The following is a 13,865-nucleotide window of genomic DNA, read 5'->3' on the forward strand; positions in this document are numbered from 1 at the left end:
GTTGGCCTCATTAATTTTGGTAATGAGGCCAACTACAGTCATGTCATCTGCAAACTTGGCAATGTGGTTGGTGCTGTAGGTTGGCACACAGTCGTGGGTCAGCAGTGTGAAGAGCAATGGGCTGAGCAGACACCCCTGCGGAGCCCCTCTGCTCAGCGTGATGGTCTTGGAGATGCTGCTGCACCAGAACTTGTTACATTGCCTCCACACACACACAAGGGCATATAGAGCCCCTGCAACTACCTGCTTTGTCCAGCACAGCCTGTCGTTGGCTGCTGGCTGTTTGAATGGTGAGGTCATTTTGCGCAATCCCTGGGATTCCACGTGTCCTTGTGTGTAATGTGTTTTCTACATTGCATGATGCAGGCCTTGTAAATGTGCTTGTCATGGGTCCCATTCATTGCTTGATTTTCACTATCTGCATTGGTCTGCGCATGCATGTTTGTGGCTGCCACATCACAAAATACAGTCAGGGTGTGTAGATTCGGAAACTATAATGCAGATTACAGACCTAGCAGAGTAAATGGAGAGCAAACATTTCATTATGCAGAGTACACTGTATACAGGCTTAGCTGTATTACAGGCCACAGGTCTGGGCTACTTCAATACAGTTTCACAGGATGAAGAGAGTGCATGTTGGGCAAAGAACACACTTTGATGAGCAAGGTAATTTTACCTGTGTAAGCAGATACCTCCAATCCTCATTCATCACCTCAGACCTAAAGCCACACCGACAAGCTAAATGTCTCCCAGGCAACAGCATTGTCAGGTGCTTGTTGCTGTGGCAGCAATATACTAAGTCAACAATAGGGCCCGACTGGCAGCGTGAGACATTAATGGTCTTTTGGGTCATGTTTAATTTGAGGATATACAAGAGTGTAGCATGCAGAGATTTGCAGCAGTGCAGAGAGAGAATACAGATGGCATAGAAAGAATAAAAGCATAAAAAGGAATGAGGTCACAACCCCACACTGTGCATATTTTGACATCACATTTAATTCTACCTTCACAGTGATATGGCCCAGCTACACACAAACACACCTAGAGTAAAACCATTTTGTAGGCCTTTCTGAGAAATCACTTTTAACATGGAAATATGCCGTTGTCATTGTCATCAATAATAACAGGAATGGGCTACTAAAATATCTTGTGATCAACATCGAAGGTTTTTTCCCCAGAGGTATTGTTTATGGAAAAAGAGCTAATGGGTTGTTTTATAGGATATAGAGTGTGTTTGATGTGGTGGGGAAGCAGCTGGAAGACATCAGTGTATGACTGAGAGAGTGGGTGTCTGTATATACAGGGATATGCAACTCATTTACCCTCAAGATTATGTGTGTCTGTGTGGCTCCTGTTACGTAACATGTTGTAATAGATACACCTGATGAACAGTGTTTACCTGATCCAGCTGCGTGCACTATCTTCCTGTTTTTTTTGTTTGTTTGTCATCTATGTGACAAAGTAACTCAGGAATGATGTTCCCCTTGATTAAAGTGACATTTACAGCTATATATGTTCTGATGGGTTGAGCTAGGTAAAACATCTTGTTTAATTTAAGCTGCCTAACAGACTCATGTATTTATAATTAGCAGGTTGCCCATTCTTCATGAGAACTGTGTAGTTTAAGATCAAGCTGTACACACACCATCCCATTTTGCCAGTAGAAGAAGAAATGAACATCCAAAGTTCCCAGAGTCCATGATCACATTCCAATGTGTTTTGTCCAAAACTCATTACAAATCTCAAATGTATTCAAATGGCTACCATAGATGGCAAAGAAAATGAGAAGTTAATATCAGCATGTGTATGGCATTTGTACTTAGACACTTATCAAAATAGTAGCAGGTTAATTATACCTAGATAAACTGATCACTTGATTAATTACTGCAGCACCGAAAGTGATAACTAAAGTTTTGCCACTTACTTCACTCATCTGCACAAGTGTGTCTCTGTGCCAGTGACACCCGCGGCACTATGTTTTCGGGTTGCTTGTCTATCTGTGAACACAGCATGTCAGGAACACCTTAGGCAAATTTCTTCAAATTTGTCCACTTGAACTCAACTATGAACTGATTAGATTTGGGGTTTTGAAGGTCAAAGGTTAAGATCAGTGACCTCGTGTCTGTTCATTCCTGTCAATTTTATTGGCAGAGGCATACAACCACAGGGCAGTGATTCTAGTTTTAAGTGTCTTAATGAGGTTCTGTAGTTAAAATGAGTATCACCCGTCAGCTAAAAGACAGTAATTTATAAAACATACATAACCATGACCTACAATTCAGCATAAAGCTTATATATATATATATATCCCTTTTTCTTTTTTGTAAATATAAATGAAAAGGGGGCTTAGTAATAAACCTTTTCAGTCAGTTAATCATGAGTTAAGAGAGCCTAACCGGTCTGGAGCAACAGTCACCTGAACACCTATTCTACTAATAAATAACTCCCAAGTTAATTAAGATATTCAGCACCAACAACAGAACTTATATTAACTTTCTTTTGACATTTTCTTTGGTCTATGCATTCCCCACTTTATGGACAAAAATGACTGGGATAAAACAAATCAGGAGGACAGGACACACACCAACTTTCAGGGTAGGATGAAGTGTAGTACTGTACTTTTCCCTATATTCAGCAGAAAATAGGCTACAGTTAACAAAACTCTTTACATTTTGAAGGCTAAAACCTCACACATGCACACTCTCGCAACCAGCATTCACAACTAGACAGCACTCAGAGCACAAACCTCCGCCAAAGCAGATCAGTTTCCCCATATTGGCAATAAAACAATTTGTGAATCAGAATGATCAGCTGCATCACCACAAAAATGTAATGGATTGTTTCGTGGATCATACCCGACCTCTCAAAAAATGTCATCAAAACTTTTGAGTTGTGTTATGGTTAGTCCCCCTCACCAGGAGGGTGAGGGAGAACTGAGGTTGGACTCAAGACTGCTGACCCAGGTGCTAGTAAAAATGATCGTTTAATGGTGGGAAACACACAAAAAAGAACAGTCAATGAATACACACCACCAGGGCTGAGCAAAGACGGCTGAGGAGAACAGGACAAACAGGTACAAACTAACGGCAAGACTAAGGTGAGCAGGAGGATGAGGACGGACAGGTGAATAGACAGGCTAACCATGAGGATAGGCGAACAAAACGGTTTTCCACAGCACAGGAACTGTCAGCTTGGATAAAACAAGAAGCGTCTGGCTAAAACAAAGAGGTCCACAGCACAGGAACTGTCAGCGTGGACCGTATAACACAAAACATTAGTGATGTGACGTTCCGTATCGAGGCTTCGAAGCGTGTGCCGAGTAGGGGAGGGGGCGTTTCCGCGATGCGCGTATCGAGGCTTGCGTCATTTAGGTGAGGAGCTGAAAATGATGACGTCCGAAGCCTCGCTGCCCGGCTGTACCACGTGACTGATTCAGGAAGTGGTTCGGATTTTCAAAAAAAAATCATTTCCAAATAATCATTTTCCATACTGCCAGTATATATATATATATTTATATATATATACACACACACACATACACACACACAGTATACTGCCATCACTACAATATACATGTTTTGCATACTTCTTTATTTTGCTGACAGTTTTATTCACAGGGTTTCTGCAAAATGCCACACACTTCAAATTCATGCCAACTGATATTGTTGCATCCAGTAGATGTCCTACTAGAGCAAATGAAGCTTCAAGAAGCTTTGCGCTTGAGTGAACCAATTGGATGAAAGGCTTCAATGCTTCATGAAGCTTCATCTGCCCATCACTACAAAACATATAACCTACGTATAAAATGAGATCCACAGCACAGGAACTGTCAGTGTGGAAAACAAAATACGTCTGATACATACCACAAAATTATGTATGTTACAGGGTATGCGAGTTCGATAAGGTTATGCAAGTTCAGTTAATGTTCCAGCGACGGCAGAGCGTCCTCCAGAGGTTTAAATAAGGTAGGAGGGTGATTACAGTAATGTGCCCCAGCTGTGTGCAACAACCCACAAGTCCCTGATTACAAAAAGCGACACAGCTGAGGCGCTGATCCTGCAAAAACAGCGAGCAGGAGAGAGAAAGGCAGAAGAGAGGCAGGCCGAGCGGACCTGACAAGTTGTGCTGTGAACAAAGTGACAGACAGCTGTGAAAACAATCTCCTTGGCCAAGATAACAAAGAAAACATCCAGTTTACTCATTACTTTTCTTACCTGTAGATAGCACTCATTGGCATCTCTATGGCTGCATCTGCTTTTCCTGCCAGTAGGTGGCATGGGTTGTGAAACTGTTTGTTGGTGTGTCTGCAGCTCTTATGGGTCCTTGTTTCTGAGTGCATTGAATCATGTCAGTATATGCGCTTAGAGTTTGTTATTGTGATAGCAGAGCCTTGCCACAAGATGGTAGTGCTGGGCTGATGTTCTTAAAATGTGCAGATCAAAACTTGTACTGTGACAATACTATAAATGCCATGAAGGTCTTATGGGTCAGTTTATAATAACTGGCAGTATTTTATTTTGATACTTTTTAACAAATGTCCTAATTTAGGCCACTTGTCTTAGACCTGCATAGCTTCTGGTACACAAACCAAAAACATAGCTACACACAAAAGCACTGAGAAAGGTAGATTCCTAATCTTAGCTTGCAGTCAACCTCTTTCACTGACAATGGCATTTCTCTACAGTAATGCTTTTTAATGTGTGCATGTGTACATGCACTTTTTGCTCTCCTCTGAGTTCCCTGCAGCTGTCATGTCCTAAACTCTCTCTTGACAGTGACACTGACTTTGATCTCTCTCTCTTATTTAAATGTAACTGGGTCATGTTTGGCATGCTATATTGCAGCATATAGGTGGAGGCAGGGTACATCTGAACACACACAGAGACACACGCACTAAGTGCACTCTCATAGCTCTCTGACACATGAGATAGCAAGTACGGAGTACTCTACCAGCGCAAATGTACTGGGTGTGGTTCTATTGAGGCTGCATTAAGAGGCAACATCTCTCTCTGAGCACTTCAATGCAGATCATTTTACACCTTGCAGAGGGAAGCTTGATTGTTATGGTACTCTCACCTCTTTTTCTTGCACAAAACACACATTTATACACATATTGTCACTGTAAGCCTTCATATTTATATTTAGAAAATCACAGTAACTGCTCATCCGTAACACATCAAATCGATTCCTCTCAGTGTGGGGGGTAGGGGGGTGGGTGAACGTGATCAGGCTGACCATGATGGAGAGTGTGTGGTTTCATTTTCTCGCTCCTCATCATTATACTCTTTTCCTCATCCTCCATTTTGTTCCTACAAAGAATCTCTGTTTCCTTGATGGTGTCCATGTCATTTCTCCTCTTACATGACTACTGTTGGTCTACTAAGCCTTGGGAATGGTGTCATTGGCAAGTGACAGCAAAAATCCTGATATCATCAGTGGAGGATACACCCTGTCAAGACATCATGGCGTTCAGGGACTGTTAAAAACTGTCAGATTTGTTCTTTTTCATGGATAGAGAGAGATGGATGGAAGCATACAATGAGTTGCAGTAAAGATTCAGTGGTTGTTGGCACTTTTGCTGGTTCCTACTGAATATTGTCTCACAATACTGTGTTATTGCTCTATGTACCAGCAGTGTTGCTTGTGTGGAATCCCCCATCAGGTCTGTCTCTGTAACCCACCCATCTGGCTCAGCTTCTGTATTTCTTCTAAGCATGGCTGGAATGTTTTTATCTCAGAACAAGCTTTGATCTCTCTGACCAACTTACTGGCATATATCCTGCTCTTTTTAGTTTTTATTGGTATATGTGTGTTGTGAGGAATTTCAAAACATGCCAAACAGCAGAGCTACACCTGTGAAAACCAGTTGAATTATTGAGCATCGCTCTGCTGTTTTTAGTTTCTATTCTTGCCTTTATCTTGGTATTTATTCATTGTTTTAGTTACTACAGTAAGTCATATGCATAAACACCATCCGTCTGCAGCTGAAGTGTGTGTGACTGTGACAGGAATCTCTGTTTTTTCCATTGCAATTTTGTGTTGACAGGATCTGTCAGCTGTACTATATAATAGTGTGCAGTAAAAACAATGGATCACTGCTTGCTTGCTAAAAGGGGAAATTAGAGGAGGTAACAACTGAATTCTTCCACTGACTATGAGGTAAAGATGTGTGAAACATTTGGTTATCTATATGATTAAGGGAAGTATGTGTGTGTGTGTTTCATTCCCTTCCAACACTGAAAATGCTCAGTTGTATGAATACTCAGCTTGGGAGCATAGCGATCACACAGGCAGAGTGGGAGGGGCACTTGCACACACACAGTCACACACATACATTCTGTACATACACACACTTGATAGTGTTGGGTGCTGCCATTGCATCAGCAGCTGGATGTACTCAAGTAGATGTGTGTCTTTTCAGAGACAGGGACTGATGAGAGTGTTTGTGTTGCGTTTTTGTGCTCAGGATCTTTGTGTGTGATTGCCTTAGAGCTAGAGCTTGTTTTATAGGAATGGTATCAGTGGGTCTTTCTCACACATTCACTATACTGTGGTGTGCATGTGTGTCACTAGGGATTCAGGAGCGCAGTATTGACTTTGTCTCAGGGTGTGTTTCCATGCTGGAGAGCAAGGGACTTACAGGCTGGAATAAAGATGTACAGAATGATGAGATGTTAGACCTTCTGCCCCGAAATGGGGAACAGCATCCAGAAGGAGAAGAAGAAGGTCCAGACAAAAAAAAACTTCTCTGCACCCTCGTCACCATTTGTGAGCCCCAACCAGGATAGACCAAAAGGCTACTGGCTGTTTGGACATCCAGACAAGCTGAAAACTGGTAAGAGAAAGCAAGATATCTGGAGGGGATGTGTAGCTCTGACATCATACATGATCATTACAGTCCTGTGTTTAAATGATTGGTTGTTTGGAATGGAATACTTTAATGATATTTAAAACATTTGTTTTGTTTGGCCTATGAGATTGGAAGTGGCATATATAGCTGGCTGTATATGCCTCTGTGTGTGTATATGTGTCTGAATCAGTTCTTACATTAAGCTTTTTAGGTTCAGAGTGATAGTATTACAATGATGACTAAATTTTAGTCAGCTTCAGAAGCAGGCTGTGCGTGTGTAAGATTTTTTTTACTGGTTTATTTTGGTGTTTTGGTCCTCTTGCTGACAGTTGAGTAGTGTAACAAGATTTGAGACAGACTTTGTATTTGCCTTTTTTTACACTCTTTTCTCCCCAAACCTCCCATTTCAACCATCAATCTAAACTCATACTACACAATGACTAATTGATGATTAATTAATATGTTTTTGGAAATTTTAGCCAATTTTATTAAGCATAATCACCTTTATTGGCCAAGTATGTTACACACAAGGAATTTGTTTCCAGTAAAGAACTGATGGCAGCCATCCTACGGCGCCACCTCAACCGATGACTCTAACCATCAGGGGCAACAGGGGGGTTCAGTGTCTTGTCCAACGACACGTGGACTCCCGGCACTGAGATTCAAACCTTCAATCTTCTGGTTGAGAGACAACTACTCGACCCACCGCACCACTGTCACCTCCTTAATATTACATGTCTGGATAAAAACCAAGGCATAAAGTTCAAGGGTTTTTTTTTATGAAATGCCTTGATCAAATTTAGTGGCAAGGCATAAAACAGCACTAGGGTATAAAACCACTTCTAAAGCAGGAGCATAGTGGCCTCAATAACTGTGAAGTGGAAGAAGTTTTGAACCACCAGCATTGTTCCTAGAGTTGCGGTCTAACCCAGGCAAGAAAGGGATTTGTCTGGGAGGTGACCAAGAAATCAACAGTCACTCTAACAGAGCTTCAGTAGCCCTCTGCAGAGATGGAAGAACCTGCTGGAAGGAGGACCATCTCAGCAGCTCTATCTGAATTAAGAGTCTGAATACTTTGTCAATGACAGTTTTTGATTTTTACATTTTCAATTTGCCATTATGTATTATTGAGTGTAGATTGAATTGATTTTATCCACTTAAAATCTACAACACAAAGTTTGCAAAAGACAGAGATAGAGAAGACATTGTGTACAGTATGTAGAGTATTGTGTGTCTGATCCAGGGGCTGACAGTGAGTGTTATTTTATGATTCGGTGACCTGTTATTGCCAGTCCACTATAGCTCTGATCCTTGTCTCTATTAACAATCCCTGAAGCAACAAAAACCACATGACAAACAGGTTTAACACAAACTCACACAGACAGATTGTCAGATAATGTTATGCCACTAAGATTTTTCTGCTGTTGATGTTTTCTTTTTCTTAGGTGTTGCTTTCTGTTTTCTGTTCTCATGCAGGACTATTTTTATTTTACTGTTTGTTATTGTAGATCATTTTATCTGGTTTCTGTTTTGCCATTTCAGTTTACTGGCAAAATAACAAATGTTAAGCTAAAAATACTCTGAATTCAGGCTTGATATACAAACTCAGTTTTTAAAGGGAATTTGTTATGGAGTAAACCGCATATAAGTTTATCATTTATTTTAACTGTTGCTTTGGCTGGTACTTTGGCAAAGACTGGCACCTAGGTCACTAATATACACTCTGAAAAAAACATTTCTAAAACACAATTGAAACATAATTGATTTTGATTATAATCATCTTACATATTTGGTTTTTATCCAAGTACATTTAGGCAAAAATAATAAGCAAATCTAGTCAGTGTTGATAAAATATGTCCACTGTTACAACAAAGATTTTTATCTTTGCTTCAAGCTATTATTTTTAAAGAAATTTCATGAGTAAAAAAGTGTTGTGATAAACAAATAAAGAGTGATGTTAACAGGTGCTAATGTAACAGTTTGTCTTGTTATTTGGAGCTGCTGCATTAATACATTTCCCAAATTTATATGCTTGCATCACTGCACAGCCTGAAGCATGACCAACATTACCTGGAACCAAACTGTAATAAAAATCAGACCAAAACTAATCATTTCTTAGTATGTATTTTTCTGATGCTGTCAGACTCTCAAATGAAAAAAAAAGCAGCCTTTTCATATTATATCCTGTATTTTGCCAAAATATTCACTTATAATTATTAATTCAGTTAAGCCTTGAGCACATGATGTTATATTTGATGGATGCTATGCTCATAGTACTGTAGATACAGTAATTCTGTTTGGCTACAAACATATCTTGATTTCTATTTGTGTGTGTTAGATATCCTGTTCTCCTTTATTTTCTGCCTTATGGGAACTTTATTCAGAATATTGGGGTCAGTCAAATTCCTTATACATGGACACCCAGCCAGCATACAATCACAGAACGTCTTACAGCATGTTGAAAGGAGGCTTAGTTCCCTTTATTATTATTATTGTTGTTGTTGTTGTTGTAGCAGGCTGTTTCTATACACTACCCAAACTATAGCCAAATTGAACAAGACCCTGCCTGTGTCCTTCACAACACCTGAGGGGTAGTTTACAGTATGTTGGTGACTACAATACCTTATAGATTGGGAAATGACTGAATGCCACAAATGTGATATATAAAAAAACATATTTGGCAATTACAGTATTATGATGGTAGCCAGTGTCCTGAATGTCAAGCTCTTAAACAATGTGAGCTAACTGTCCATTAAAGTGACTTGATGCAGTTCTTAAAACAAGCCATGGTAGTGGTTGGCAGTTAAATATAGTGTCACCCATAGAGGTGCTAAAGAAGAGTTACTATTAGGGCTGCAACTGACAAACATGAGCATAAAAGACACAGTGTGGTGTGCAGAGCTGAGATGTTGTCAGCAGAGTCATAGATTCATCTGGTGATGTAAGCGCTAAGAGTGGCAAGACTGGTTCACTATGAACTCACCTAACTGCATCCACAGGTAGTCAGTGGCACAGAGTGGGCTGCACACACAAACACAGATTCACTGCAGTGTCATCTTTTTGTTCTTGGCCCTTTTTAATGTTTTATAATGCAGCTGTTCCATTTTAACTTTTCACAACTGTGAGGGAGACCTCAGCTGGCCTTCTTCAGCAGATAGTCTGGCTCACTGTGTCTCTGCATGTGCAAAATCAGATTATCAGTCAGTTTATCTAGTTTCACTGTAAGCCTAAAATACTGGGACTTCTTGTTGAAATCACCCCCCTCCTCTGGCTTTTCTCTTCACTTCACTTCTCTGCATTCTCCTCTGCCTCCTTTCTTTTATGCTCCTGTCTCCTTGGCCTCGGATTTCTGGTTAGTTAGTTATCTCTCAGCATTTCAGAGGGACATATTTGCATGTGGACACAATAAGGTTTACACTGTTTACACTTTTCACTGTGAAATTTTAAAAAATGGTGGCTCCCAGGGCAATCGGGGATCTAGAGGTGAAGAAAACTGATGACAGAATTAAGGAATGGAAAGGTAACTTTATTTGAGAGAATGTAAAGGAAAGAGAAGCACATTAAGGAGTTGTACAATTCGTTTTGATTACGACTGTCTTGTGCAGGGTGTGATATTCCATTTTCCTCCTTGGTAAGACTAAGCTTTTTGGATTAAGCAGAGCTAAGATGCTTCACTTCTTGCTTCCTTTGAAGATCCCATTTACTGTGTGCCAGTGTCAAAACCATGGACTCCCCACAGAGGGCTTAGGCAACGCACAGCTGGATAAAGAGAAGATGACGTTTTGTTTCTATCTATTCCTCCTACGCCTCACTGATCTTTTATGTTTTATTGTTGTTTCTTTGTGCATCTCACTGCTCTCCTCTGCTTTTCATTCACGCAAGCTTGGAGTCTTGACAGCATGTGTATATATTGTAACTGTAGTACCCCAGTTCTTTAATTGGGCAGCTCTGAATAACAAAGGAGTCCGTTTTTCTTCATCTAGTGCTGATTTATTTTAACCACAAGTAAAATTACAAACACGACCCGGGTTGCTCCCTTTTCAGACACACACACAGGCCGCTGGAAAGTGGAGTCCCTGGCCACACAGAACCTACTACATTTATAAGGTTTAGACTAACCGCTTACCCAGATGAAGTCAATCCGAAGACTCCATCTCTTATCTAGTGGTCCACATGCTTTGAGCAGCTGCATTTTTACCTAGTCATAACAAAATGAAGAATTTCCATGTGTGTGTATGTTGTCACATGGTGTGTAGCTAAGGAATTCATTCATTCATTCAGACATAATATTCTAATCCAAGGTTAATACAGGAAAGAATTGGTGTCATAGGTACCTATGGTTCACTTATCAGAATCAACAGAAAAAATTTAGAAAAAATTCAACTGGACTAGATTTCTAGGTCGAAGACATTTCAGCTCTTATCCAAGAGGCTTCATCAGTTCGTGAACTCTCTGACTCTGTCCTCTCATGTCCTTTAGCAATAGGGACTTTTTTGCAGTGTGCAATTGTGGTTAGTCTGCATACTCTGGTCTTAACTGTAGCATAGGAAAATTGTAGCTATTGGATGGCATCTCTAGAACACTAAGTAAGGATAATTCCTTCTAAATTATCCACAACCTGTTAGCAAGTCTCATGCATGCAAAAGAAAGGTGTATATGGAGGATTTGAAAGTTTGTGTTTTGTTTTGTTTTTTGTTTGTTTTATAAATTGACCTAATTTAACTTAAGTTGCCACTTAGAAAGAAAGCCTATTATATCAGTTGTGGATAAGAACTGTGTTGAGCTCATTACTCACTCTATCCTTTGCTTAATTTACGTCAGACTCAAGGCCGCGGGCCACATCTGGCCCGGCATACAATTACATCCGGCCCGCGAGATAATTTTTTATATCTTTTTTTTTAGTGACCTTGTGATATGAAGTGCCAATAACACACAAACTACAAATCCCATAATGCAGCACAACAGCTGCCTTACCGAACGATAAGCTACCTGCAATCATTCCCGTGTCAATTATGTCAGATCAATCAAGGGTCTGTTGATGTATACAACCCTAATTTCAAATCAAAGCTAGCCCCTTACAATGGCCAAGAGAAAAGTTGATTCTGAAAACAGAGCCTTTCTAAACCGGTGGGAGGCTGAGTATATGTTTACTGACATTGTCGATAAACCCGTGTGTCTTATTTGTGGAGCTAATGTGGCTGTAATTAAGGAATATAACCTAAGACGGCACTACGAGACAAAATAACACATTGAAGTCTAACACATTACTGTCTAATAATTATGTGACTAATTTATTAATTTCTAATAAGAGCTGCATGATGAAAGTGTGCAACATCTTGTGTCCAGACAAAAAGCAGGTGTTTGCAAATGTAAGCCTTAGCAGAAATACGGTTGCTGATTTTAAGTTCAAGTTTATTTATTTTGGAATAATATTGTATCCTGTCTGTTTCGATTCATATTTATGTTCAAAAAACCTTTAGTTTTAGTCTGTTCAATAAATTTTTACCCTATTCGGCCCGCGACCTAAAGTGTGCTTTGAGTTTTGGCCCCCTGTGAGATTGAGTTTGACACCCCTGGCTTAATTAAAGCTGCACTAGTCACCAGTTTTATACAGTGTAAATGCTAAAACACTGGGTAAAATGAAAAGGGTAGCTCTGCTGAGCCTACTACCATCTTTCAGATTATTGCTTTAATTTTCCAATATGTAAACTTTAGCCCTGTTAGCTATGTTTGCAGCCACAGTAGCTGATTTCAATTTCTGATACTTACCCAACAAGAAACAGACAAAGTTAGAGACTAATACAGTGAAGCATATAGTAACTAAAGACAGATTTTTAGATCTGCAGTCAGTGTAGACCAAAACATAGCTAAAGGGGCTAAAGGGAGAATGGATACCGGGCTTACATTCACCAGGGCCCTGAAACACAACATCAGACTGATGTTTCAGCATGTGTCTGCTGAATGTGAAATTAAGCACAATAGCAACAAACAACTTTAGAAATGCTAGGGCAATGCTGTGCCCCCAAGGGGTCAAAAATATCAATTTATGCAGCCTTAAGAAAAGTTTAAAAAGGAAGAATAAGATAAGGTTACAGGACAAGCAATGACTGCATTATTCTTTGTCAAAGTTGTGTCATTGGATTTTGTGTTTGAGTAACATTTATTTCAAGTTACAGTACGTCACTAAACATGGGAGGGTTCATGGGAGTTTGCCCAGCCAGTCCACATGTGTTTCGTGAATCTGGAGAAGGCATTCAACCGTGTCCCTTGTGGCGTCCTGTTGGGGGTGCTCCGGGAGTACGGGGTCCGGGGCCCTTTGCTAAGGGCTGTCCGGTCCCTGTACGACCGGAGGAGGAGCTTGGTTCGCATTGCCGGCAGTAAGCCAGACTTGTTTCCGGGGCATTTTGGACTCCAGCAGGGCTGCCCTTTGCCACCGGTTCTGTTCATTATTTTTATGGACAGAATTTCTAGGTGCAGCCAGGGGCCGGAGGGAGTCCGGTTTGGGGACCACAGGATCTCATCTCTGCCTTTTGCAGATGACGTTGTCCTGTTGGCTCCATCAAACCAGGACCTCCAGCGTGCACTGGGGCGGTTTGCAGCTGAGTGTGAAGCGGCTGGGATGAGAATCAGCACCTCCAAGTCCGAGGCCATGGTTCTCAGTCGGAAAAGGGTAGCTTGTTCCCTTCAGGTTGGTGGAGAGTTCCTGCCTCAAGTGGAGGAGTTTAAGTATCTCGGGGTCTTGTTCACGAGTGAGGGAAGGATGGAACGAGAGATTGACAGGCGGATCGATGCAGCTTCTGCATTAATGTGGTTGATGTACCGGTCCATCGTGGTGAAGAAGGAGCTGAGCTGTAAGGCGAAGCTCTGGATTTACTGGTGAATTTACGTTCCGACTCTCACCTATAGTCATGCGCTTTGGGTCATGACCGAAAGGGCAAGATCCCGGATACAGGCGGCCGAAATGAGCTTTCTCCGCAGGGTGGCCGGGCGCACCCTTAGAGATAGGGTGAGGAGC

The 13,865-nt window shown here is 40.9% G+C and overlaps 1 protein-coding gene across 3 annotated transcripts in view; it reads left to right on the forward strand.

The window, feature by feature from the left end:
- nhsl3 (NHS like 3) overlaps positions 1–13,865 on the forward strand; it is a 48,786-nt gene that overhangs the window by 9,856 nt on the left and 25,065 nt on the right. Inside the window, exon 1 of one of the 3 annotated variants that reach the window (XM_020586287.1) lies at positions 6,679–6,835. The exons of the other annotated variants lie outside the window; for them this stretch is intronic. Coding sequence (XP_020441943.1) covers positions 6,694–6,835 — 142 coding nt within the window. The 5' untranslated portion in view covers positions 6,679–6,693. Of the gene's footprint in view, positions 1–6,678; positions 6,836–13,865 lie in introns of those variants that run through there. 3 annotated transcript variants of the gene reach the window in all.

Source organism: Monopterus albus, unplaced genomic scaffold (assembly GCF_001952655.1).
Source record: "Monopterus albus unplaced genomic scaffold, M_albus_1.0 scaffold402.1, whole genome shotgun sequence".
NCBI lineage: Eukaryota > Metazoa > Chordata > Actinopteri > Synbranchiformes > Synbranchidae > Monopterus > Monopterus albus.